The sequence below is a fragment of the Podarcis liolepis genome, assembly GCF_965112155.1.
Source record: "Podarcis liolepis genome assembly, chromosome: 7".
NCBI classification, from domain to species: Eukaryota; Metazoa; Chordata; class Lepidosauria; order Squamata; family Lacertidae; genus Podarcis; species Podarcis liolepis.
Genome location: NC_139561.1, coordinates 78379536 through 78407147, shown reverse-complemented (window position 1 = coordinate 78407147; position 27612 = coordinate 78379536). Strand labels below are relative to the sequence as shown.

Here is a 27612-nt window from a genome sequence, read left to right as displayed (position 1 = left end):
ACATGGGAACAGTCCCTGACACCTCAGTGTGGCATGAAGCTCAATGGATGACCTTGGGCCTGTCACAGTCTCTCAGCCTAACCTACCTCACAGGGTTGTTGTGTAGGGATAAAAAGAGTAGGGAGGGAGAACTGTGCATGCGACTTTGAGCTCCTGGTGGGATATAAATGCAATGATAAATAAGGGTGATATTTAAAGCTAGGAAAGCTTTGGTGCAGCTGCCTGAGCAAAGTTCGGAGCCCCATCCAGCTGTTATGGAAGGGAAGGGGGAAGACAGCTAGTGCAGAAGAGAAAGCTTTCCTAGGGTCTCTCACTGTTTATAATAAAGTGTCATTGCATAGAGGGCTGATGCCAAAAAAACTGCAGCTCTTTACTTTTAGGATGTTTCGCCACAAGCAAATTAAAACAAGATTACTCAGAGGTCCCCCGCCCCAGCATTCCCATGAAATGCCAACTTTTGGAGCTGGAGCTGAATGGCATGTGTTTGCAGGTGTCTGTGACTGACAGGCAGACTTGCCATGAATATGTGATTCACCTTGATTGTATTGTTCATGAGGATGTGGGTGGCACTGTGGTCTAAACCACTGAGCCTCTTGGGCTTAGCAATCGGAAGGTTGGCAGTTTGAATCCCCATGACAGGATGAGTTCCCATTGCTCTGTCCCAGCTCCTGCCAATCTAGCAGTTTGAAAGCATGCCAGTGGAAGTAGATAAATAGGTACCTTTGTGGCGGGAAGCTAAAAGGTGTTTCTGTGGGCTCTTGTTTCTGTCACGGTGTCCCATTGCACCAGAAGTGGCTTAGTCATGCTGGCCACATGACCCGGAAAGCTGTCTGTGGACAAATGCCGGCTCCCTCGGCCTGTAAGTGAGATGAGTGCTGCAACCCCATAGTTGCTTTTGACTGGACTTAACCATCCAGGGGTCCTTTACTTACCTTTTAACCTATTGTTCATGATCCAGAGCAAAGCATCAAACTACAAAGGGGTGGGGAGCATGTGCCTTTTAAAACCTTGGAGATAAAATCTCCAAAGGGCTAGCCCAAGACATTTAGCTGCCCGAGGAAAGGGCACAACAACTTTCACGTACAGAAACTGGCTCGACTGACAGTTAAATGCTTCTTCAATACTGGCAATGAGGAAACATCCTTCATTGTGCCTGAAGGCGACAGGCTAGTTTAGAAGGTTGCTGGGCAGACTGAGTGACAGCCCTCTCCTTCAAGGCTTTGCTTCTGTTGCCCAGCCCCTTTACAGTTGCCACCTGAGGCAGCCACCTCCCTCTGCCTAAGGACAGTTCTGCCTTCAGTTGGAGGGATCAGATAGTAGCTGTTGGAAAAGACCCTTCTCTTTCTGAGACCGTGTGGGACTGCTGCCAGTCAGAATAGACAATAAATACCAGACCTGGAAACTCAAAACAACCTCCAGTGATGTGGAAGGAAGGAGGTGGCGGCGCTCTCTGAAAGTTCTCTCAGGTCTTTAGAGAGACGCTCAAGAAGAAACGAGATGTCTCATTTGGTGGGCATCCAAAACAGCATCAGCCTGTGCATCTTGGCAGGGGGAAAGAGCAGGGCAGTAAAATGGGGTCAAAACTGCTGGTACTTGGCAGCAGCAGGTAATATTTGTAAATGGCTCCACCTCACCGGAAGGCAGTGGTAATGGCTGCCTGATCATTGGAACTTGTACAGAGAGAGAACCCAAAATGTATTGCTCTGCCAGAGCTAAGTAAGATAGTTCTCAGCATGCCCTGCTCTAGGGCAGCCCTGTGGAGAGAAGATTCCCAGCATGCATTGCTCTTTCTCATACACACTTCTAGGCTCACAGTGCTCCAGGAGAGCTAAAGCTCAGTAGGAAATGAAACACCTAAGCAAGAAGCGCTCTGGGTTTAAGTTCACCTGCAGATCCTTTGCCCCTCATCACAGAAGTGATGGGGCAGGTTGGAGGCAGCCAGCGAAGACAGAAAGTCACTCCGCTTGTCCTCAGGAGTACTCTCATTGCACAGGGCTTTTGTTGGCCTGGAAAACAGGTCATAGGGTCAAGCATTGGCTTGAATTAACCCCAGACTGGTGTGCATGCAAATCTTGATCCCAAGATAAATAAATAAAAATATCCTTCCAGTAGCACCTTAAGTAGCACTAAGTTGGTTATTGGTATGAGCTTTCATGTGCATGCACACTTCTTCAGATAGTGCATACCAATAACAAACTTAGTTGGTCTCTTAGGTGCTACTGGAAGGAATTTTTGTTTGTTTGTTTCGACTACGGCAGACCAACACGGCTACCTACCTGTAACATGATCCCAAGACTGAGGGTTGGGTTTTTTTCTGGAAGGTTACCTCTCATACCCTACTCATGCAATACCAACATATTTTTGCTATCTTTTTCTGTGGTTCCGCAAACTTTCCAGGTAAAGAAAAAGGAAGTCTGGTTGCTCCATCTCACTCTGTGAAACCTTCACCATCCAGGAAGCGGTTCCGTAGTTACTTCCTTTTTCATGTCCTGAGACGAAAGCTCCTAGCTACCCTACAGTTGCGCCTCACAGAGAGATGCTGTGAACTCAGCGTGACATCCTCCCTTGGCCGCCCCATCCCAAAATAGCAAGGAGACTGCTCAGCTCTTTCTACTAATGGAGAACAGAGATGAGGGGGGGGGGGTGTCAGTCAGACATGTGGGTTTGGTTGCTGGCTTCAGTCCTACATGAGCTTTCTGCTCACGTGAAAAACCTACACCCATAAGAGTAAATTGATAAAAAGGGGGAGCCCGCCCCAGTCATAGATTATGATTTATTACACTTATTAGTCCCTTTCTCTTTTTACAAACAGTAAACAATACAAAAATTAAAACAACTATAATCTCAGAACATTCATGTACATAAAAGCCGATTTAACACATGCAACCCATTAAAGGAGGCTGCACTATCTAAAATGTTTGGCTGAATAGAAATGTTTTTGCCTGGTGACTCAAAGTTGGAAGTGATGGAGCCAAGCGTGTCTCCCTGGAGAGAGCATTTCATAAGCAGGGAGCCATCACTGTAAAGTCCCCTTTTTGGAGTTGCCACAATCTGAGGTGGAAATGTGGAGAACTGGACTTAAGATGGGGGAAATGAGAAACTGAGAGAAACAGAAATGGTTGGAGTCACCCATGCATACCTGAAATTTCTGAAGACTGAACCTGAGATGTACATGCAGAGCAGATGGTCTTCAGCCAAGCTACAGCCCTTCTTGACCTTTGCCCTCTACAAATTGGAGAGTGACGGGGATGGTGACCAAGGGATGTTGCCTAGCTCTCACACACTCTCTCTCCTTGCTTGGGTGTAGACTTTTCACAGGAACAGAACAGCTTTTGTTATGGCAAAGGCTTAACCCTAGGACCTTTTCCTAATGCCAGGGCTCTGCTCTGGGAGACATAAGATATAAATATTGCCCTTTCCACCTCATCCCTACTGAGACGATTAATCTCAAGCTACACATGAGATTATTCATATCAGATTCCCCTCCCTTTTCTCCCCATCAGTGTTTTCTTATCTCAGGCAAGGTACCCACAAGTGCTGTTGATGGTGGTGGTGTTTTAACCCTTTTCCCTCTGCCAGCACCAAACCACCCCTAAGCTACTCTTGAGTCAATGGGAGAAACTGACTGGTACCCATTATCGTTCTCCCCGTGTAGCAGCCAGAGATAGAAAAGAGGCGGAAGGGAGAGGGTTGAGGTGCCTCTCTATCAACCCTCATCCCCAGATTAGTCTCTCAATCATGATTGCAGCCTAGGCGACGGCTTCAAGTAAGAGATAGAAAGACAGAGAGAGACTAGGGGGAAGAAGAAAAATCCCAGCACATGACTGGAAGTCCTGCTGAAGTCATGTGTAGTTTGAGCTTGAGTAACAACAGCCAGCCCACACACATCCCTATAAATAGGATAGAGAAGCACTTCTAGATCAAGCCAAGGCAGCATTGCAACTCCCCCCGCCCCATCATGCTTTGTTCTGTTTTGCTGGCCTTTTCTCTTCCTTCCTCTTTCTACCCCAGTTAGCACAGGGACATGGGAAGATTCCTTTTACCCAATCAGGCCAAGGGCGCATCTATCTCAGCAGTGGCCAAAGTGATTGGCACCACCAGTTCTGACTGCAGCCAGTGTTGGGGTACCCAGTAGGCAGGCTAAGCAAGTGCTTAGGGCACCAGAAAGGCAGGGGCACACTCACACACAGCCTTAAAGAAGAAGAAGAATTTGATACTTCAAAACAACAACAACAACAAGAAAACCTTATACAATAGCCATCATGGGAAAAGCCAGAACTTTGTCAGTTGTTCCAAGTTTCCCTATTTTCCAAGGACATTCCTGGCAGGTGTGCCAACCTGAATAAAATATTTTGGGGGGCCAGGTAAGTCTTGCCCCACATAATTGATCACATGACACAGTGTGCACACAGTATTTGAATGGGAATACCTATCAACTTGCAGTATGCGGGTGGCGCTGTGGGTTAAACCACAGAACCTAGGGCTTGCCAATCAGAAGGTCGGCGGTTCGAATCCCCGTGACGGGGTGAGCTCCCATTGTTTGGTCCCAGCTCCTACCCACCTAGCAGTTCGAAAGCACGCCAGTGCAAGTAGATAAATAGGTACCGCTCTGGCGGGAAGGTAAACGGCATTTTCATGCGCTGCTCTGGTTCGCCAGAAGCAGCTTAGTCATGCTGGCCACATGACCCGGAAGCTGTACGCCGGCTTCCTCGGCCAATAAAACAAGATGAGCGCCGCAGCCCCAGAGTCGTCCGCGACTGGACTTAATGGTCAGGGGTCCCTTTACCTTTACCTATCAACTTGGGGGGGGGGTGTCAAAGCCCCCACAGCCCCTAGGAGTTGTCTCCAATGATTCCTGGATTTAGAAAAGCTGTTACAGTTTCTGATTTGATCCCAGGATCTCCTCCTTTTCCTTGGGACATCCCTATTTTCATCGGAGAAATGTTGGAGGGTATGCTTTGTTAGACTTCATTACACTCTTCCCGCATTTCACTGCTCTCCTTTTATAAGTTTTCCACCTAAACTAGGAGGTGTCCTACTACCATAAAATGAAAGAATGGGAGGAATTCGCTCAGCTCCTGCTTGCAAGCCTTCCCACAGGCTGGCCCCTGAGACTGAACTAGATGGGCCTTTGGTCTGATCCAGCAGGGCCCTCCTGACAGCCCTCTAACCACCGGTGTCATACATAAATCAAGCCAATCAGAGTGCCTCCAATGCTTTGCTGCTTCTTCTTTTTTTAAAAAAGATATTTATTAAAGTTTCCGATTTTTAACAAACAAAAAAGAAAAAACAAACATAAAAATGTTAAAAACACATAAATTTCACAACTTATTTTCTTGTAACTTATTTCCCCGACCTCCTCGTACCTCCCCTTCTTGTATACCCAGTTTGAGTTGTTTATACAGCAAATCCTTATCTCAACCTCTTAAATTGTTGTAGCTTTAAATTCTCACTTACAAAAAGAAAGTCATTTTATCATAATTACAGCTTGAAACCCCTTAAGTTCAATCCAACATCATTCAAGATTCCTTAATTTTACAATATTTTTGTAGATAGTCCTTAAATTTTTTCCAGTCTTCTTCTGCCGACTGGTCACGGATTCTGCCAGTCATTTCTGCCAGTCCCATACAGTCAATCAGCTCCAATGCTTTGCTTCTTTCCCAGATGAACCAGATTGTGGTAACTGGAATCATACAATTAATGCAGTGGAATAATGACAAAAATATCACATAAATTAATGGATTTTGGTTGCCTTTTTCTGCCAGTCCCTGCTTTAGGGATAGTTGGGGACAGGCAATACTAGGGCCATTGTTGGCTATGTCATGAGGGATGATGTGATGCACCATATTATTTTTTTGGGTGGAAACCTGTGGCCCTCCAGATCTTGTTCGACTCCAACTCCCATCATCCCCGACTGGCTGATGGGACTTGGAGTCCAACAACACCTGGAGGATCATAGGATCCTCTCTCCTCTGATAAAGGGTTGTGTGCCGGGTGTGTTTCTCTGTCATTGTAAGCTCATGGGCTCCCTCCATTGGTGGACAGCATTTGGGCGGCAGCAGCAGCAGCAGCACAGTCTCTGAATGGTTGGCCCTGGCACAGTTTCCAGGTACGCTGTGGGCATGTCATTCATTTTTACCCCCTTTTCGTATTTACCCTGTTTTCCCCCCTTACTTAGCTGAGTGCTCTTTTGATATTGCAGCCAATATGTTAGCTGATCTCCATTCCTGGCTTAATGCGAGCCTGGGATTGTTCTGGGATTCGAATCTTGCCAATAATTCCTGCTCACCTTAATCCTTGTAAAAGTCATATAAATCAGGCTTGTCCTGTGAAGAATCACCCTGGGATTTGTTTAGTTTGTCTTTACCGGCATTTGACCCAATGAAAGGTTGTTGTGACCAAATTTGGAATAGCGTGCCCTGTTGGGAACACCCCGTCCCAAGCTGGAAAGGTGCTGAAAAGAGCAAATGAAATGATCAGGGGATTGTGGAGCCTTCGCCATGAGGAAGGCAGGAGTCTTGTGGGCTTTAACCTATGGAACTCCCTGCCACAAGATGCAATGGTGACTAGTTCCATTAGTTTTCAAGGTATTAGACAGATTCATGATTAGCCTTGAGAGCTCATTGGAGCCTCTAACTTCAGATACAATATGTGGTAGGGTGGGGGCTATTTTTGTGGACTCCCTGGAGGCACCTCATTGGCTACTGTGGGGAGTAGAATGGTAGAGAATGGATCTTTTTATGTACCCATACCCTCCTTCTGTCATTAAACTGGGTATTGAGGGATCTGGTGGCACCTCTCAGTGAGGAGCTTCCATCCCACTGGTGACCAAGGTGGGGTCTTTGGGGACCTTAATGCAGCAACCCTTGGTCAAGGTAAGCTGGTCCGGTGTCTGATCAGTGCCTGGTTGGGAGACCAGCCAGGAACTCTGTCTATGTTAACTTGAGTTCCATGGTGGAAGGAAAGGAAGATATAAGCCTAGTAAATAAAATGAAATTGCTGGTCCTTACTTTAGAAGCACTAATGGTGACCAGGGAGAAGAGTCGGTGGAGGAAGACTGGAAAAAATTTAAGAACTACTTGCAGAAGCACTGTAAAATTAAGGAATGTTAAAATGATGTCTGATGGAAAATAAGTGGTATTGGTAAAAAGATTTCTAAGAAAATGTAAATAGGGATTGATAATTGGAAAATTGATATTTATAATAGGTTAACATCTTGAGTGAGGATAAATGCTAGAGGGTAAGGATTTGCTGAATTTAATATCTGAACTGGAATACAAAATGGGAGGTGTGAGGAGGTCAAGAAACTAGTGAATGAGGTATAAGATTTGAAAATACTAATCTATTTTCTGGGGTTTTTTGTTTTTCTTTTTGTTCTTTTTGTTCTTTCTTCCCTTCTTCTGTTAACTGTTTTCTATTGTGTATTTTTTATGCGTTTTTTTGTATTTTTATATTTTTGTAGTTTTTCTTATGTTTAAATTTTGGAACTTTTTATTGTTTGTAAAACTTTAATAAACATTATTATATAAAAAAAATAGAAGCACTAATGGGACACACTGGGGTTGCCAACCCTTTGTGGACCATGGGCACACCTGCAAACTGTAGAAACTGTTAATGGAGGACACCACACATGTGTGCCACAACTAAGGATGGGCAAATCTGTCAATTTTATTTGTTTCCTTTTTTCCCCAACCTGCACCAGGAGATTGGTGTGAGAATTACAGGTGGGTGGGGCATTATTTTAAGCCTTTCCTCTCTGCCAGCTCCAAATCATCCCCAAGCTACTCTTGATCCAATGGGAAAAAACGACCAGTTCCCATTTCCACATCAGCTGCTTGCTAAAAAAAAAAAAGTATGCTTCCTGTGTTTTCTCATTTTCCTACTCATATTGAAATATTTCCCCTCAATGAGGCCAGACTTAGATTCACAAAATGTTTAGGGGTATGCATCCCCCTGCGTCCCCCCAGAAAAAGCACTGTGTGCTTCTACCCCTTTTGAAAAAGCACCCAGCATCTGAGATCTAGATAAGCTTTTCTTTTTTTGATGATTGTGTTTGTGCCTCTTTGTTTATTTATATACATATACTAGTTAAACTCATGTCGAGACCTGAAACTTGATCAGGAAGTGGTTTGAATAGTCTTCTCTATTCAGCTCTGCTGGCTTGTGTGAAGTGTGAGGACGCAGCAGGGATCTGTCAACCACAGGCCACATTAAAAGCAAAAGGTTTGAAACTGAAACTTGAGTGGGGGAGGCAGGTTTGTACCAGTAGTGGATATGAGCAATTTCTACCTCAAGGGAATGTGGCTGAGGAGGGGACAAAGCCTGGGCCAGATTGAGGCCAGACCCTGGGCATAAGATTCCTCACCCTGTTCTAGAACATAATCAGCACTCCCCTCTTTCTGTTCATTTCAGGTAAAAGTCACGAGGAGCACTTTCAGAGGTGACTTCCCACCAGCACTGATCCTCTTACTGGGCTGTTCCTGATAAGCTTTTGAGCCAATGTGGTGTCGTGGTTAGAGTATCTGACTATGACCACAGAAATCGAGATTCAAATTCCCAATAAGGCAATAATAATACAGTGGTACCTCGGGTTAAGAACTTAATTCGTTCTGGAGGTCCGTTCTTAACCTGAAACTGTTCTTAACCTGAAGCACCACTTTAGTTAATGGGGCCTCCTGCTGCCGCTGCGCCACCACTGCACGATTTCTGTTCTCATCCTGAAGCAAAGTTCTTAACCCGAGGTAATATTTCTGGGTTAGCAGAGTCTGTAACCTGAAGCGTATGTAACCTGAAGCGTATGTAACCCGAGGTACCACTGTAATAATAATATCTTGGGCTTCTCTCTGTCAATCACCCTAACCTCTCTTACAATATAAAATGAGTGTGTATACTGTCCTTGACAGCATAGAGGTCAGGTAAGACATATAACATTGTTATAAGATTTCTGGGTGGGGTTCTTCCCATGGGTTTCTTCCAAACCTGTGATCATGTATCTGCGAGTTTAGAATCTATGAGGAAACCTACTGAACCAGTCCAACCAGCTGTAAGATAAAGGCCCTAGCTAGCTAGTTAAGTACCACCATTTACATGACCAAAAGCGTTGCCCTGTTGCCATAGAGACAAATGGCTGGGCCTTTTCCCACCTCACCTGTCACATCGTCCTAGGATGGAGAACAATAGGATGGGAGGCAGTGTGAGAGAGTTTGGGCTGTTTTTGGAAGCTGGAGACACATAAGCTTGTCTTCCTCAGTCCTGGACCCACAGTTGTGGCTTGGAGATCTCCTTGGGAATGTATAGTCATGGGGAGCCAAGATCTACTGTGATTCCCCTCTATTCTATGCTCAGGCTGTATGTATGTATGTATGTATGTATGTATGTATGTATGTATGTATAAAAGCATCACAGTCTCCATGGACCTTCTTTCCATGGAAACCCTGGGTTTGTTCTGGTCCCCCCTGGAGTCTCTAACCACTCAGAGATTGGGGTGCATGGAACAATACAAACAAGCTTCTCAACATCATTTCACCAGCCCATCATGTGAAAACAACTTTTTAGGGCACAGGTGAGCACCCCGTGGCCTGCGCAGGCCTTCCTTGAAGTCTGATGTTGATTCTACCCAGCTCCCTTCCAAAATTGCTCCCTCAACCTGACCTGCCTTCAGCCTGCCACAAGTGGGCAGCCCTTCCTTGTAGCTTCATATGGGTCTCCCAGCTCCCCACACATTTAATTTTTTTATTTTTTTAAAAAATGGTAGACTGCAGACTTTCATTAGCCAAAGTGCAATATCTTTATTTGTTCCACCTTCTCCAGCTCATGCTTCCCTTGATATTCCCAACCTTGACAAGAGAGGAATCAGAAACTAATTGCAATAGAAGACAAGCTGCTGATTCATTTACATGTCTAGATCCCTGAGGATCCCAAGAAACTGAGATCAGGAAGGACTGTGTTACACAGCAAAGGGTTGTCAGAGAGATTCAACAAGTGGCGGATATGACCTGCTGAAAGCATTATTTAAAAAGTATCGTCCAGGAGCTTATGGTTAAAATACTTCTTCAGTACAATATTTCTCTTGGATGTGAGCAGCCCTTTTTGAAGAGGCAGCTTGGGGGTCCTTAGGAAAGTTATCTTAAGAGTCTGAGGGCTTTATAGCAAACAGAACAGTAGGAGTGGGAAACCTCTGGACCTCCAGCTGTTGTTCGACTCCAATTCCCATCACCCTTGAGCATTGGCCATGTTGGCTGGGGCTGATGGGAACTAGTGTCCAAAAGTCACAGCTTTCCCACCATCTTGTGTGTCTTGCCTGGCCCCAGTTTGGTGCCTCTCTCTTCCATTTCTGTGGTGTTTTCTTGAGAGAACTTTCTGATGTGCCGTGTGCCTACATTCCTTCCAGTCCAGACCCTCCAATTGTTCCTGTTTTCCAGGGACAATCCTGCATTTACAGAAGCCATCCCAGTTTCTGATTTGATCCCAGAAGGTCCCATGTTTCCCTATTTTCATCAGAGAAATTTTGGAAGGTATGATGTTATCTGCCCCCCCCCCGAGCCATCTGAAGGCAGCCCTATATAGGGGAGGTCCTTTTTTTAAGTTTAATGTTTGATTATGTTTTTATATATGTTGGAAGCTGCCCAGAGTGGCTGGAGCAACCCAGTCTAATGGTTGGGATATAAATAGTAAAATTATTATTATGGAATAGGACATCCCTGTCTTCATTGATGAAATGTTGGAGGGTGTGGTCTACCACCCTTAATGGGCTTACTCTGCATTTATCTATTTACTATTTATGTTTATAATCTACCCTTCAAATACACAATGTGAGACTTGCAATAATATTTATATATATTAAAAAACACCACAAAAAATTAAAAAGCTTTCTACATGTGGGAGAAAGGAGCAGCAACCTTTCCTACCACTTGGAGCAGGGCTGGGTAGCGTTTGGCTGTCCAGATGTTGGTGGACTACAACACCCACCATCACTGACCACCAGCCATGCTGGCTGAGGCTGATGGGAGTTGGAGCTCCACCACATCTGGAAGGTCACAGGTCCCCCCATCCCTGACTTATAGCTATGAAACTGGCTACATTTTAAAGAACTGCTGGAAATCTGATATGTTTCCCATGAGAATATGGCATAAAACAGTGTTCCGGAAGAGAGCCTCAAACATTTTAGCAGAGACAATTTAGGACTACTGAACGTGTATGTGAGTGAGGTGAGGTTGGGGGTGAGGCAACTATCTGAATCTTCTCCAAATGCAACTGATGGTCTGATCCGTTGATCTGGTGCCGCACTGACTTGGTCTGGGTTTAAATGTGTTTTTTGTTGGTTCATGTTTGAATCCAACAACAACTGGAGTTAAATGGACTTTCCCCCTCAGCACCTCACAATGACCCTCTGCAAATCATAAAATCCTTGAGTTGGACTAGACGCCAAGAGTCATCAACTCCACCCCCTGCAATGCAGGAATCTTGCCCCAAAGATGATGTATATTCTCTGCATGTGAAAATATTTAATAGTATGAGTTTCTGAAAATTCTGCATTTTTATCATCATCATTTCAATTTATATCCACACAAGTAGCAGCAGCACTCAATTCGGTGGCTGTCAGTATTTGACAGCACCTGACTTCACTTTAGCAAAATTTAGATTAGCGTCATTAATTGAACCAGTCAGGAAAGTTTCCCTTGAACAGGTGAAAAGCTGAACTCAATATATTTCAGATTATGATTTGTGAACTTGTCATATTTCAGGATCAAACCCCCAAGGGAAAGAGCTCCTCATTTTGAAATCTTGCCATTTATTTATCTCAACCTTTGACAACTTGTTGCCCTTCAGCTTGGATTACATGTGCTGGCTGAGGCTCATGGGAATTTCTACCCCAAACATCTAGAGGGCACCAAGTTGGCAAAGGCAGCTTTATTGTTTCAGCCCTAAACTGGACTCAATCCTCTCTGCATCCAGGATTGCAGATTTTGAAATCCAGCATTAATAATAATAATAGCTAAATCGCTGGGTCCCATATCAACTGCTCAGTCTTTTTCATAGCTTTGTGTTTTTGTTGTTAACCCAAAACATATTTTTTTCTGACCTCTGTCAAATGCTAAAAAGATAAAATACTGGGAGGGAAAGGAAATGGAAACAGTGGCCCTTTGATCTAAATTATTACTGCTACTATGAAAGATTTCCATAGCATCTAGCTGAATATAAGAAGAGCCCTGCAGGATCAGGCTAAAGGTCCATCTGCTCCAGCACCCTATTCTCACAGTGGCCAACACTGGAGGCAGAACATTACCTTACCCTCCATGAAGTTGTCCAATTCTCTTTTGAAGCCATCCAAGTTGGTGGCCTTCACTAGAGATAGGGAGAACATATGCATGAGAGTGAATGGGGATGCACTGTTACTCAGCAATGCACAGAATTGGGAGAGGAAGGAAGCAGTCACTCTGGCTGGTTCCTAGCCCAACTGATGCTCAAACGCTAAAAGTTGGAAGAGTTCATCATGGTTTAGGGCTGGGCGATATCTGGTTTTCAACATTGCAATACATCACCAAGTAGACATTGCGATATACGGATATATCCCAATGTCTGAAATAAGGAGGGAGCTATGTAGAGGCATTGGCTGGCTTCACGGTTTCCCCCCCATTGCGATTTTTGCATAACACACACCCACACACCCCCACACACCATGATTTGCAATATATTGCCAGATCAAAAACTATGAAGCTGATATCATGATATGGACTTCAAGCCAGTTTTGGATTATATATTGATATATCGCCCAGCCCTAGAATGGTTATATATAGACCTCCAGGATCTATTCATATCACACTCTGGAAAAGGCAAATTATCTTCATGGATTCCAAGGAAATCTGGCAGTCCATCAGACTATCTTGCCTTAAGACTTGCATTTGTCTGGACACTGGAGGCCAGCTTAGCAGCCCTCTGTCAGCCCCCAAAGCCCATATGAGATAATACAGCCCTCTGAAAACAATCTGATACTGTAGACTGATACAGGTGGAGCATAGGAGAGAGCAGTGCCCCTTGACCATGAGAGAAAACTTATTTGGTGAGCTAAAGAATGACTCAAGGTAAACACCATCGAGAAAGATGGGTACAAAATGGCTTCCATTGTATTGGCACCAAACACAATGTCATGAGCCCGCGAAAAGGCTCGCACACAAATGGAACTCGACTTTGCTTTCTGAGTGCAGAACTGTCTTAGGATACACATTAAGCATAACACAGAAGAACTTTGCCTTGTAAAATGGCTGCAAGTTCCAGCTACCCCAAGTCATGTGCTACAAGGCGTCTGCCAGGAAAGCAAGGTTAAAAAAAATACGAAGGAGAAGTGTGCAAATAAGGGCATGCTTCCAATAAGCAAAGTGTGTTATGCAAGAGCATTTATCATGTGAACTGCAAAACTGGTGGTTTCAAAGCATGTGTAGGCAGAAGCCTAATTCGAGTGGGGGAAGTTGTATGAAAAGACAAGGGCCAAATGTATTTGGGCAGGACTGAAACAGCAAGGGGGAAAGGAAGGAGGTTGAACACCATCTCTTCTCCTTTCATTCAAAGGAGCAACCCAACCAGCAACAAGGACAGGAAGACTGACCCCCCCAAGCCTGCAGCATCCCCCTTTGTAGGATGTTGGCTCTGACGCCCTTCAACTTTCACAGCAGTGTCTCTGTTCCCATCTCTCACTGGGCTCTCACTGTGGTCATGATCATGGTCGTGGTCGTGGTCATGGTCATCGTCGTGGTCATGATCATGGTCGTCATGACTACTTGAAGGTGGGCTCACAGCAACGGAACGGATTGGCTTGCCGACCGTGGAAGGGGCTGGCGCACTGTTGTGAGTGCGTGTGGAAGTTGTTGTGGTGGTGGTGGCAGTGGTGGCAGCCACAGTGGCGTTGGTACCTTGCCCGGGCATGACTGCAAGTCGTGGGATCTTGGGAGCGAAGTAAGTTTTGTTGGAGAGGTCGACATTGCAGAGGCTTCCAGAGCAACAGGAACCCATGACGGTGATAGCTGGGCTACCTTTCGTGACCTTGGTGCAGTCCTCATCTTGGACACAGCCCTTGAGGGGCCTGGTCAGTGAGAAGTTGCCTGGAAAAGATTGCTATGTTACTATGTTATTCATTTTGGGAGTTTTTTTAATATTGTAAACCACCCTGTTTTCCTTAGATGAAGGGTGGCATAGAACCTCAATAAATAAATAAAAATAATGGCAGCATGAAGAGGGGTAACTGATTTCTTTTGCACATGCTTGATTCAGCCCAAATCTATCCAGTTCAGTGTCAAACACATCATGAGGTCTGACCCTCTCACTCCAGTGTTTTTTTCTCACCCCCAAAACAAGAGGCATCAGTCAAGTCCTCCCTTGCTCTGGGGTACAACATACCCCTTAAACCAGCAAAATCAAGAAGATTGCTTACAGGTAAGAAACTCCAGCACTTGAGAGTTTTATGGAAACCCTCTTACAGAAACTCCCAGGCTACTGGATGCATTTTATCCCTTTTTAAAAACTCATTTCAGATAGGAATAATGCACCCACTCCTTCCAGGGTGACTAGATATTGTACGGCTGCATGTAAAACTTGCCAGGGACTAATTCTAGCAAAGTCATAATTTTGCTTTTGATGCCTAGTGTTCTATTACATGATGCAGTTCCTAGTAATTGTATTGTTATGGTCCCGTTTTGTTTTGTTAGGTACTATTTTTATAGTTTCATTTTTGAATACTGCTGGTCCTTGACTGTCACAAAGAGATTGATCGATCAAAGCTCCAGCATCTGACCTGCCAAATTTCACCAGGCCCATGCAAATGCACAAAGGACCCAGATTCAATGATAGCTAGATTAGATCCCCGACGGAACCCTTACCTGCTTTCATTGTGACATTTCCATGGAAACAGCCCCGGAAAGAGTCATAACATTTGACTGTGGTAGAGTTGTCCAGTGAACACTCATTGCCGTAACAGCTGTAACATTCCACGCCATTCGCAACCCTGGCACTCTCGTTACCTAGAAGCAACCAAGGATGCATATACATATATTTTAAAAGCAACAGGCACTAGCATGGATGAAACACCTGGCTGCATACTGTAAATCAAACTTTGCCAACCTGGGACTACAACTCCCATCTGCTCCAGCCAGCGCTGGCCTAGCTATTCCAACAATTGAATCCTTGCTGGATCCAGGAATCAGGAATCAGGCATACAGCCTAACCCCAGCGGTGTAGTTAGCCGCTCAGGTGCCCATAGTGTTGCATGTGCCCTCTGCCCGGGGGCGGGGCAAGCCACCCATTGGGTGGGGTGAGCCGAGGCAGGGCACACTGCATCGAGCCTCGCCACTGCCCGCCCCCCCCCCCAGCTGCAGGGTGGCTGAGGGAGAGGAGGTGAGTGGATGCAAGCATGGAGCCTGCAGGTGCCCGAGCCACTGTGTCACTCCCAGGAGAGATCCGTGGCTTGGGCATGCTGCAGGCCCCACAATAAATGCTGCCCCCTGTGGTGTGGCACCTAGTGTCTTTGCTCTTGATTCCAGCAATATAGTTTGTTGTTCTGTTCTGCATTCATTTTGGGCTGACTGCTTCTCTGAATTAACCTGACAGCTAAAAATGCCACAGACTCACATAGCTCATAGCCATTTTGTCACCCCCTCAGTGATGACACCCAGGGCGGTCCGCATCCACCACACCTCCCTTCCTACGCCACTGCCTAACCTCCCCTCCCCAAACTCACAACAGTATTCTGACTCAACTCCTTGTCCCAACAGGATGAGAAGGTATAAGCTCCATTTCTCATCCAAAGGAGGACCTTCATTCCTGCATGGGGCTCAGATTCTCACCGATGGGTTCCAGCTCCAGGTTTTTGATGTCCAGTTTGGTGTTGCAGTGGCTGCTGTTGCACTGGTGCAGCTGAGAGAAGGCCAGAATGCCGTGCACATCTACTGCTTTGTCGTTGGTACCTGGCATGCCCAACCCACAGCCTTTTTCGCCAACCGAGAACTTCCCATGGCCTGCAAACGGGACAAGCAGAGGTTACACAGGGAGACAACTAAGAGGCACTTCCCAAAGGCTGATCTACTCAGAGGGCTAAACTGCACATTTCAAGAGAGCAAAAGGCAGGACTCTGCAACCTTGGGTGTCCAGCTGAACCAATTACTCAAATCTGAGCCAGTAGTTAGTAGTTCACATTTCACTCCAACAGCTTCTCCCTGGAAGGTGTGAAATAGCTCGGTTCCTTTGAGCATGGAGCAATTACAACCAGCACCTCCTGTCCAACTTGGAACAGAGGAAAGGGACTGGAGTGCAGAACTTTTCTGGCGCTTCTCCTTTTGTGGAAGATAGAGATATCATCCTTGACCATCGCCATGCTGTTGGGGTTGATGGGATCTGAAGTCCAACAGCAGGAAGGTCACAAATTTCCCCGACCCTGGTTTAGAGACTGAAGATGACGGGCTGCCTACTCACTCCATTCCACAGCTGCCACCGTCTCCACGCAGACGTGGGTAGATGCCGGGCACTCCACTTTCTTCATATTCTCTGCATTGCATCCACCATCGCCCAAGTCGACGCAGCTGTGGCACTCCAGTGCCAGGGCATCTGTAAAGGAGAGGGCAGGGAGGGGGAAGATGCACAAAAAGAAAAGTAGATTTACGATTCTCCTGTAGCAGAACTAGTATGTCTCTTAGACTGAGAGGATTACCAAGCCAAAAAAGAAAAAGAAAAAAAGGTGTCATTTGATTTTCTCAATGGAAAACAAGATTGGGCCAAGTCATTGGCTCATCAACTCCAGCACCCTGTTTTCACAGTGGCCTACCACATGCAGGACCCAAGAAACACAGCACTCTCCTTCTCCTATGGTTTCCAGCAAGTTGTATTCAGAGGCATTACTGCCCCACAACAACAAAAATAATTGATATCAAGCATTTCTTAAGAAATGATGTTTGATGAAAGAGATGGTTGTGAGATAACATTGCAAAAACACAAAACGATCCCTCCTTTGGCCAATGTAATGCTTAATTTTTTTATATTAAAAAACACACCTCCAGCTCTGTTGGTATCAGTTTCCCACACTACAAAAACATGTTTTTATAATTTGCAGAATGACTGGTGTTAAAAGAGCGGGACCCTTTACGCTGACATCTGACAACTTTCATATGTTCTGCCGGAAGACATTTGGCAAGAAACTCTGAAACAGATCAGATATATGGCTAGCTATAAAACTCAAGTACTCCCAAAACGTTGTAAGTTGTAAGACGTACTATGTACTTTAGCAATATTATTTATTAGGTAAAGGTACCCCTGACCCTTAGGTCCAGTCATGAACAACTCTGGCGTTGCGCGCTCATCTTGCTCTATAGGCCAAGGGAGCCGGCGTTTGTCTGCAGACAGCTTCCGGGTCATGTGGCCAAGCATGACTAAGCCACTTCTGGCGAACCAGAGCAGTGCACGGAAACACAGTTTACCTTCCCGCCGGAGCGGTACCTATTTATCTACTTGCACTTTGACATGCTTTAGACCTGCTAGGTGGGCAGGAGCTGGGACTGAACAACGAGAGCTCACCCCGTCACAGGGATTCGAACCAGCGACCTTCTGATCAGCAATCCCTAGGCTCTGTGGTTTAGACCACAGTGCCACCCACTGTCCCTAATATCAGTGGCGTAGCGTGGGGGGGTGCAGGGGGGGCCGGCCGCACCGGGCGCAACACCTGGGGGTTAGGGGGCGCAAATCCACAGGTTAGGGGGTGCAAATCCACGGGTTAGGGGGCGCAAATTACTTGCCTTGCCCCGGGTGCTGACAACCCACGCTACGCCACTGCCTAATATTATTTATTATTTATTAGTTCTGTGTAATAAAGAAGTGAGGAAAGTACAGCTCCAAGTGTATAATTAATCAATCTGTTCCTGTTTTAATACCAAACAGAATTGGACACCGATACAAATGATTGAAGGAGCATCTGGAGCAGATACAAAGTATTTGGTGGTGGTGGTGGGGGAAGCATACAGCACAGTCCTCTGTGAAACTCTGCCATCTTAGAACATGCACACATGGTGGAACAGGACTTCATTGTTGCTGCAACTGGGTCGCAATGTGTCCAAAAGGCACCAGCCTGAACCTTTCTCCCTGACGCCTGTTTTCTGTGTGCTGGAAGAGTCGATTTCAAACTTGCAAACGTCAGCATACTACACTGCCCTCTGCAGTCTGAAGTGGTACAGGGCAGGGAACATCTTACCACTTCATGGAACAAATAAACTAGCTTGAGTCTCTCCCAGCAGGCAAATTCCCGTGACAGTAATAGGGAGGCCATCCCACACACGGTCAAAGGGGGACTGACAATAATCTTAATGGATTTTTTTTATCATAGAGACTCTCATCCAGCATGATTTGCAGATGGTTTTAAATATCTTATTCTCTGAGAGAGTATTTTGTTTCGTTGGTGAGGGTTTTGACAACCTGTGCTGCTTTTGTTCTTTTTATATCTTGGAAGGCACAATCCAATACTCCAGGGATGAGGAACCTGTGGCCTTCCAGATGTTGCTGGACTCCACCTGCCATCATCCCTGATCATTGGCCATTCTGGCTGGGGCTGATGGGAGTTGGAGTCCAGCAACATTTCCTGTATTCCCTGCTATACCCACTGGCCCAGGGGTAAGGCCCATTGTACTCAATGGGATTTACCTGTGAGCAGACATGTTGCCCTTGTAACTGTTTTGCTTTGCTTTACCTCATGTGAGGAACAACAACAACTTGATTTCTGCAGCACCCTGTGTCACAGGGAGGGCTAGGGCAGTGATAAACATGCACTAATATGATAAAGAGGCAGCATAACAAATTGTACTCATTCTTTTGTTTATTCTGTGGTTTCTTCTCATGAGCTGCCTCTGGAAACTGAATTTATTGGCTCTGATAATAAACAGAGATCGGGAATTATTTTCTGCATAACAGCTCTGTTTGTTTATCAAGCTGCAACCATGTTGAGAATTCTCCTAGATGATTCTCTGATACTGCTAGCTCAGAGGTAGCCAAATGTCATCCCGATGTTTTGGACTATGATTCCCCCCATCCCTGCCCACTGAGTTGACGGCTGGGGCTGATGGGAACTGGGGCACTAGGAGGGCCCCAGGTCAGCTTGCCCTGCCCTAAGCCTTTTGGCGGAACAACAGTTCCCTGGGAATAATAATATTATAAAAACAATTTATTATTTGTACCCCGCCCATCTGGCTGGGTTTACCCAGCCACTCTGGGCGGCTTCAATAGACACCAAAAAACACTAAAATATCACACATTAAAAACTTCCCTGGGAAAGGAAAATGGCCGATAAACAAACCAAGCCTGTGCTGACCTTTGTGCCCTGTGTGGACTTTCCTTTTCTCTCCCCCACCCCTCTCTCTGGACAGGGCGCTAACACCAGGCAAGGAATGTGCAGCTGAGCAAAGTGCAGATTTCGGTTCCACGTCATGGGTGGCGCCAGCAGTCTGCCAGGTCAGGCACATGCTCAGGCCCGCAAAAGTGTGTCACTGTGCTGCCTTTGTGTACATACTTCCTCAACCTAAAATCTGAGGTTGTTTTTTTTAAAGTGTCATTTCACTTTATGCCTCATTCTCCTGTGCTTTTGCCCCTTTGTCAGTCTCGGCTCTGCCTGCTCCTGCCCACCCTGCAAAGACCACCAGCAAATTGATCCTGCCTGCATTGCATTGCACTCATCTTCCCTATCCACTCCCTTCTCCCAGCTCCTTCTTCCTTGTCTTTCCTCCATCCCTCTTCCTGCAGGGCCGTGTCTGCTCCGGTTCTGAGAAGACCCCACCCTAGGGTGGGGCTAATATTAATAGAGACACTCCCAGCTGTGTAAGAGCACCCCAGGGCCTGCCCGGATAGCTTTCAGTCACAAGTTCCACTGCACTCTCTGTTCTCCCCATAGCATCCACGGCTGCTCCTCCAAAACTCCAGGCCTTCTGGAAGGATATGAAATATGCAGGCCTTCCAAGTATCCCCATTTTCCAGGGACAACCTGAGATTTATAGAAGCCACCCCGGTTTCTAATTTGATCCTGGAACGTCCCGCTTTTCCTTAAGACATCCCTATTTTTATCAGAAAAATGTTGGAGGGTATGGAGTTATGAGTAGCCTCGAACCAAGGAGATCCAACCTTTAGAAGACATCTGATAGTGTGTGTGTGTGTGTGTGTGTGTGTGTGTGTGTGTGTGTGTATTCAGTTATTTTTTTCTAAAAGAATTGGATGTCCCTATTATCATAGGAGAAATGTTGGAGGGTATGACTATGGGGTAGCTTGTCTTTGAAGGGGCACATTCCCAAACTGACAGCTCCAACCAATTGCACCTATCCCCTCAGGAGACACTCCTCACTGGCTGTGGCTTTGAATCCTCCTTTAGTGTTTTTGCCTGGCCAGAAGGTGCCTTTGAACTCTTTGGTTGCCTGGATGGAGGACAAAGAGGCATGTGCTGAGAGCGTCCACAGAAACTGGTCCACTGCCCAAAGGTTAAATTATCATTTGTTGCTCTGCCCACTTCTGCTTCTTGCAGACCCGCCCATCCTGGCATGTGGCTAGAAGGTTGCCTGGAAGGGAATGCGGCTGTTGGGCTGGGAAAAATTCCCCAGCTCCTGGTTTACTGGGCAGCTGGGTGTGTGTTGCAAAGCATAATACCAGTGAGACTTGAATAATCCACCACTGTAATTCTCCCAGAGGCAAATTAAGCCCTGAGAGCAAAAGCCACTGTTTTCCTCTCTCTCTGAAAGCCAGGCTAAACATGCAGCTTTCCAGTTTTGGGGGACACCCTTTTTTTGAGGGGGGGACAAGAAGAAGAAGAAGAGGAAGAGAGGAAGAAGAAGAGCTGGAGGAAGAGTGGGTTAAGCAACTCCTCCCCTTACTGCTTCTCCTTGCAAAATCTCCCCCTTCTGAAGCAGGTTTTGTTTACAACAAGCAAAATCAACTATCAGTCAAATGATATTGACCCTTAGTAAAAAAAATAAATAAATTAAAAATTGAGCGAGAAGAAACAGTTAGCATCAGTAAACCACAACCCCTGTCAATAAAGCCTCAAATGGCAACACCAAACTTTCTGCTCATTAAATGCCCAGTCAAATAAAACTCTTAGGCTGGCGCCTGAAACTCGTCAGATTAGACACCAGGTAAGAAGCCCCCGGGGAGAGCATGCAGACAGGTTTCTTTGTAATGGATAGTGAAGAGCCAGTGCAGAGAAGTGGTTAGAGTGTTGTGCTGGGGCTTCAGAGAACAGAGTTCCAATCCCCACTCAGCCATGAAGTTCACTGGGTGACCTTGGGCCAATCACTCCCTCCCTCCCACCCTAGCCTACCCCACAGGGTTGTTGTGAGGAGAAAACTCTGTATGCTACCTGGAGCTCCTTGGAGGAAAGGTGGGGTATAAATGCAACAGATAAATACATGTTTGGCCCCATTTAATGCCAGTGAGATTGGGCAGCTGCTGAGAACCCACATTGCAGCAGGAAGGCCACTGGCAAAATGCTTCTGGACTCCCTCCTCCTCCTCCTCCTCACCATAGTGACCTGATTTGTCACCTGCCTCTCACTCAGGCCCAGAGGTCAAGAGCAAGCAAGGGGTGAGGAAGAAGGGATGCAGTTGCCACTGCCTGGCGGCTCATTGGCTCTACTTGGCAAGCAAACAGTTGGCAGCAGTGAGGAGGTAGAGAAGCCACAGCAGCTGGCAACAGTGAGTCTGTAGACATGCAAACTCAGTGTGGCCCATGGAAGGTTCCTTTTACAAGTCCGCCTCTTGGGGAAAAAACCCCTGGAACTGTCAATAAAAATGCGGCTTTCATTTTTTATTTACAAATAATCTATTCAAACAGGCCACAGGCGTAATTATAGACTTCCTTCTTGACCTTGACTTTTTCTCTTTGACATCCAAACAGAAGAGGACAGGCTGGGTTTAACCATGAGTGGCCTAAGCTGAAAGCTGTCCTCAGCTGCCTCTCTCTGTGTGGCACTCAATACAAATGGCCAAGCTGTAACTTATTGAGGGGCAGGGCAGGTCCTTTCATGAGGGAAGCTGCAACAGTTGCCTCGGGTGGCAAGTACAGTGGTACCTCGGGTTAAGAACTTAATTCGTTCTGGAGATCCATTCTTAACCTGTTACAGATAGGTAGCCGTGTTGGTCTGCCATAGTCAAAATAAAAAAATTCCTTCCAGTAGCACCTTAAAGACCAACTAAGTTAGTTCTTGGTATGAGCTTTCGTGTGCATGCACACTTAAAGAAGTATCTGAAGAAGTGTGCATGCACACGAAAGCTCATACCAAGAACTAACTTAGTTGGTCTTTAAGGTACTACTGGAAGGAATTTTTTTATTTTCATTCTTAACCTGAAACTGTTCTTAACCTAAGGTACCACTTTAGCTAATGGGGCCTCCCGCTGCCACCACACCAACACCGCGCGATTTTTGTTCACATCCTGAAGCAAAGTTCTTAACCTGAGGTACTATTTCTGGGTTAGCGGAGTCTGGAACCTGAAGCATACCACTGTATCTGAACTGGCACCCCACCCCAGGACCTCCCAATTGCTTGCATCATTGACTTCCGGGCACTGCTGCCCCCACCCTCCACCAGTGTCTGTGCTGCCATTGTGGTTTTTTTCAATGGTCGCTATAAACACTCTTTAAACATAGGGAGGGGGAAAAGCCTCAAGTACCATGTAAACATTGGAAGGGCACAAAATGTTTCCCAGCCACCTTGCCCAGAATGCCTCACACTGTGGAAGGACCCCCATGGCCCTTCTTGAAGCAAGACACGGAGGGAGGGAAGAACCAGCATTGGTTCTTTTGTGATGGCAAAAGCAGGGAAGGGATCAGGAGAGGAGAGGAAAAGGAGGGGAATAGGGCAGAGACAGAGGTAGTGCAATGCCTTGCACTTGCCCTGTTGAGGAGAGCCTAACTTAGCCATGTTGGGAGCTGTAGCTTCTGCTGTCTGCCCATGAGGTGAGGAGAATCTTGGCAGGCTTTCGCTCCTCCAGATGTTTTGTGGTAAAATTCTCCTCACACATGGATGGATGCTACAGATGTTCAGTGCCCTTTTAGGATTGTTAGGTCCAGCCTGATAAGCTCACGTATTTCCTCCCTTTCATTTGTATCCTGCCATTCTTCCATCATGGAAGCCAAAGTGGCAGACATGTTGTTTCTGAGGCAGACTCCTATCCATAGCTGTCAACGTTTCCCTTTTTAAAAGGGAAATTTCCTTATTCTGAATAGGATTCCCCGTAAGAAAGGGGAAAAGTTGACAGCTATGCTCCCATCCAGGCCCTGACCAGAGGCAGACCTGCATAGTTCCAGCAAGGTGGTGGCCTTGGGTGCCTTCAGACCGTACACTGGAACAAGTCTGCGCTTGTTTCATAGCTTCCTGCTTTCGCCACACCTCTTGGCGTTCCCAAAGATGTGATGAGGATAAAATGAAACCCTTGGATGGATTCACAACCAGCCCCGATGGGCCTTTGTGATGGGTTGGGAAAAGAAACCTAAGCCAATCGTCTCCATATTGTGCCCTCGGTCAGGGCTGTTTAATTACCAGCCTTACGTTCCACCCTTCTTTTAAGAAGCTCATGGTGACAGACATGAGGCAATCCTCCCAGTTTATCCTCACAGCAACCCTGTGAGGTAGGTTAGGCAGAGAAATTGTGATAAGGCGAGGAACTTGTGGATGTTGTTGAACTCTATCTCCCATCATCCCTGAGATTGACTGAGATGGCTGAGGCTGATGGGAGCTGGGAGTCCCAAAACATTTGAGGGCAAGGGACTGGTTCCCTGCCCTTGGCCTAATGCCTCACAACAAGCTTAAGAGCTAGGAGAGATCTGAACCCAGGTCTACCAAGTCAAACTTCAGTAGCCACTTACATACCATCCTTGAGAGCAGACAACAGCTTCTCCTACATCAAGAAGAGGTTGCATAAGACTAGCCAAGGGTAATTATGGCCCAGACCAGAGCCATAATTAAGGATACAAGTTCTCCTGTGAGTTGGTTAGACGCATTGGTGGCTAACATTTTGAGAGGTTAAAAAGGTGCTCCCAGTTCATAAGGCCACATGCTTTTATTTTAACAAGTAAATTGTGTTAATGTGGCTGTGGGCTGCAAGCTCCATCTTGTGTGTCCTTCAGTGGTGTAGTGTTAAATGATGAAGTGCAACAACCTTATTATTCTCATCAAGTTTTCATGACAGAGTAAAAAAATGGAGCAGAGAAGCTTTATACAGAGTGGGACCATTGGTCCATCTAGCTCAGCATTGTCCACACAGGCTGGCAGCATCCCTCCAGATTTTCTCTCCCAGACCTACTTGGAGATGCCATAAAATGAACCCAGGAACCTCCTGCATGCAAAACAGATGCTCTCCCACTAAGCCACAGTCCTTCCCTGATGCAGGTCTTGATCCATGATAGATAGGTTGGTATAGATGCATGTGTGCATGTTGCATACACAGCAACAGCATAATGTCCAGTGGATTATTATGCATAGTCTTCACAGAGTAAGACCACATAGGTTTGACTTGTAAAACACAATAAGCGTCCACAAAAGACCTCTATTCAGCTGCAATGAAGTGTTTAGCTCATGCTCAAAGCAATGAAACTGCTAGCACGAGTTAAGAACCCCACAGAAAATAAAAAGAAATATCTGTTTGAATCTCGTTCTCTGACTTCCTCTGTGCTAATCTGTCACAAACAATTTGAAAGCCTTGTTATCGCCTCATTCACTTGTTGGAGCAAGGAAAGTCCCTAGGTTACTCTGGTACTCAGGTGACAGGTGCCATCATCACTCCTGCTCTGAAAAAAGTCCCAGATCTGTGCTTCCCTGCACCCCCCCCCCGCCATTACTGGAGGCATTATCTTCCTAAACAGGAAATGTGTCGCCTAAGATAAAGCTTTCAGTGTCGCATGTATGCGTTATCTAAACACAAGGTGTGCTTTATCTTTAGATTGCCATGATTACTACATGCTATACCATGATTACTATTAGCTGCCACCTCTGATTACCAGTTTCAGGAAGCTACTGGAGGGGCAACTGCTCAGTTTCTGCTTGCCAGTTTCTCACAAGTATCTGGGTGGCCACTGTGAGGCCAGGATGCTAGACTACATGGGCCATTGGCCTGATTCCCTCAGGCTTTTTATATTATTGATGCAGTGTTTATCAATGAATCAACTGAGTCATATGATTATTCAGCTGAAATCTGGAGGGTTTCTTTAGTCCTCTGCTAGGATTTAGGCATGTAAATAGGCGTATGTGACGTACAAATGCAGGCAATGCACATTCATGTCCCTCAATCGCATCTTCCATAATACAGGCGATAGGCTCTTTCTCCTTCTCATGCCAGACACTCTGCTATTGATATTTTCAATTCCTATTTCCCTCCACAGAGATCATGATGAAACAGATACACTTTTCACAGATCCTACAAGAGAGACCCTACCTGACTTCATCATCCCCGGCCCCCCATTCTACAGCATTGCTACCCATCCAGGCCCACCCCAGATTCTATGGGGTTCCATGTTGGCATGATCCTGTTGTCACAGCCAAACGAATGAGTCTTCTATCACCCCTACCTTTCATGAAGAATGTCACCGCCACTAGAAAGACAGATGCATGGAGCAGAAAGTGAGTGCCCATTGCTCTGCTCGGTAAGTCCTCCAGGCCTTGTTTCAGATCTTCCCCACCTGTGCTGGGTGCGTCTTGCTGCCGTCAATGTCTGAAAGATGAAGCTAAGACATTAAATATAAGCAGACAGCTTGGGCGGGGCGTCTCAGGCTCCCCCATGAGACACACCTCCTCTAAGCTGCGTTGCTCAGTATTTCGATGATGGCCCAAAGCATCTCCACTCCACCCCGCCCTCCGCCCTCCTTTCTTCATGTTTCCTCTCCAGCCCAGGGCCCATCACTTCCCTTCCTCAGCATTTTAAGGCCGGTTATTGGGAAGGTGTCTCCATCGGGGAAACCTGAAGAGCCAGTTGTGGGATATCTTTTGATGCTGTTAGCCCAGGGCTTCGAGGCAGGGGAAGATAATTGTGGGCAAGTCTGGGCAGTGAGCGGGACCTGGAGAAAGCACCGCTCTTGCAGAGGTTACAGAAGATGCTGTCGTAAGGCTACCCAGATAAGGAGTTCCACTGTTTCCTTGAGTGGTACAGCATTGGGAGAGGGGGGTGGTTGGAAGGTCTGTGTGCTGGGCCCGGGGGTAACCCGTGTAACGCGATCCAGGTCCGGTCCCGAATCCAAGGGTTCCGCGAGGAGTCAGTCCGACAAGGCCAAGGCAGGACACGAGGCAGGAAACCAGGCAAGGTCAGGCACAGGATCACAGGCAGGTTCTGGCAAACAGCAACATTGCTCCCGCAACCTGGGGCGGGGTCCAGCAGCCTTTTATCTCTGTCAGGGTAACGGCTGGTCCTGATCCCCTGGTGATGCACCTCCATGTCTTGCCCGAAGGCAAGCACTCCTCCTGCGAGTACTCAGGTCTCTCCTTCTCTCAGACCTCAGTCTCTGCAGCTTGGGAGATGTTGGTGGGTTACTAGACCCAGAGGCCGCCTCAGCCTCCCCTGACTCAACTGGTAGTGGAGCAGCTGTAAGTGATTGCCCAGCTGGAGGCAATGAGGTAATCCCCGCATCTGGAGCCAGGGCAAGCTCAGGCACCTGACGTGGCCCAGCTGGTGCTTGTTGCAGGGGAACCTGTGCAGACTGGAGCTCTTCAGAATCAGGCCCCAGAATAGGTTCAGATGCCACCTGGGGCAAAGGATTCAGTGCGGACTGAGACTCCTCTGGCTCCGAATCCGAACCCGAGTCCCAGGCCATCACAGTCTACTTCCATTTGTGGCAGGGGCTTCTGACAGGAACATAAGAACCTGCTGGATTAGGCCTATGGCCCGTCTTGTCCAGCATCCTGTTCTCACAGTGGCCAACTTGCAAGCAGGATTCGAGCACAAAAACACACTCACTCCACACTGCAGCTTCCAGAAGCTGGTATTTCAGCTATAGCATACCCTCCAACATTTCTCAGATGAAAATATGGATATCTTATTTAATGATGATGATGATATAGATATACCCTGCCCATCTGACTGAGTTGCCCCAGTAACTCTGGGTGGCATCCAACCTATATAAAAACATAATAAAACATTAAACATTGAAAAAATACTTCCCTATACAGAACTGCCTTCAGATATCTTCTAAAGGTTGTATTACTATTTTATTATTTTATTATATATACCCCACCCATCTGGCTAGGTTTCTCCAGCCAATCTGAGCAGCTCCCAACAGAATATTAAAAACACAACAAAACATCAAACATTAAAAACTTCCCTAAACAGGACTGCCTTCAGATGTCTTCTAAAAGTTAGATAGTTGTTTATTTCCTTGACATCTGATGGGAGGGTGTTCCACAGGGCGGGTGTCACTACTGTGAAGGCCCTCTGCCTGGTTTTCTGCCTAGTTACTTATCTCCTTGGCTTGGGGATTGCATAACTCCATACCCTCCACCATTTCGCCGATGAAAATAGGGATGTCCCAAGAAAAAGCAGGACATTCTGGGCTCAAATTAGAAACTGTGACAGCTTCTCCTCAGCTGCTCCCCTGCTCATTCTGAATTTAAGTGATAAAAAGGAGGGA

The 27612-nt window shown here is 46.4% G+C and overlaps 1 protein-coding gene across 1 annotated transcript; it reads right to left on the bottom strand.

The window, feature by feature from the left end:
• Positions 1–9763: 9763 nt before the first annotated feature.
• On the bottom strand, positions 9764–25740 carry LYPD3 (LY6/PLAUR domain containing 3). Its single transcript, XM_083514034.1, has 5 exons — positions 25564–25740; positions 16459–16590; positions 15834–16004; positions 14871–15011; positions 9764–14096 (listed from the first exon to the last, which is right to left on the bottom strand). The coding sequence occupies exons 1-5, from the start codon at positions 25625–25627 to the stop codon at positions 13561–13563; spliced, it is 1044 nt and encodes a 347-aa protein (XP_083370160.1). The 5' UTR covers positions 25628–25740; the 3' UTR covers positions 9764–13560.
• Positions 25741–27612: the final 1872 nt, after the last annotated feature.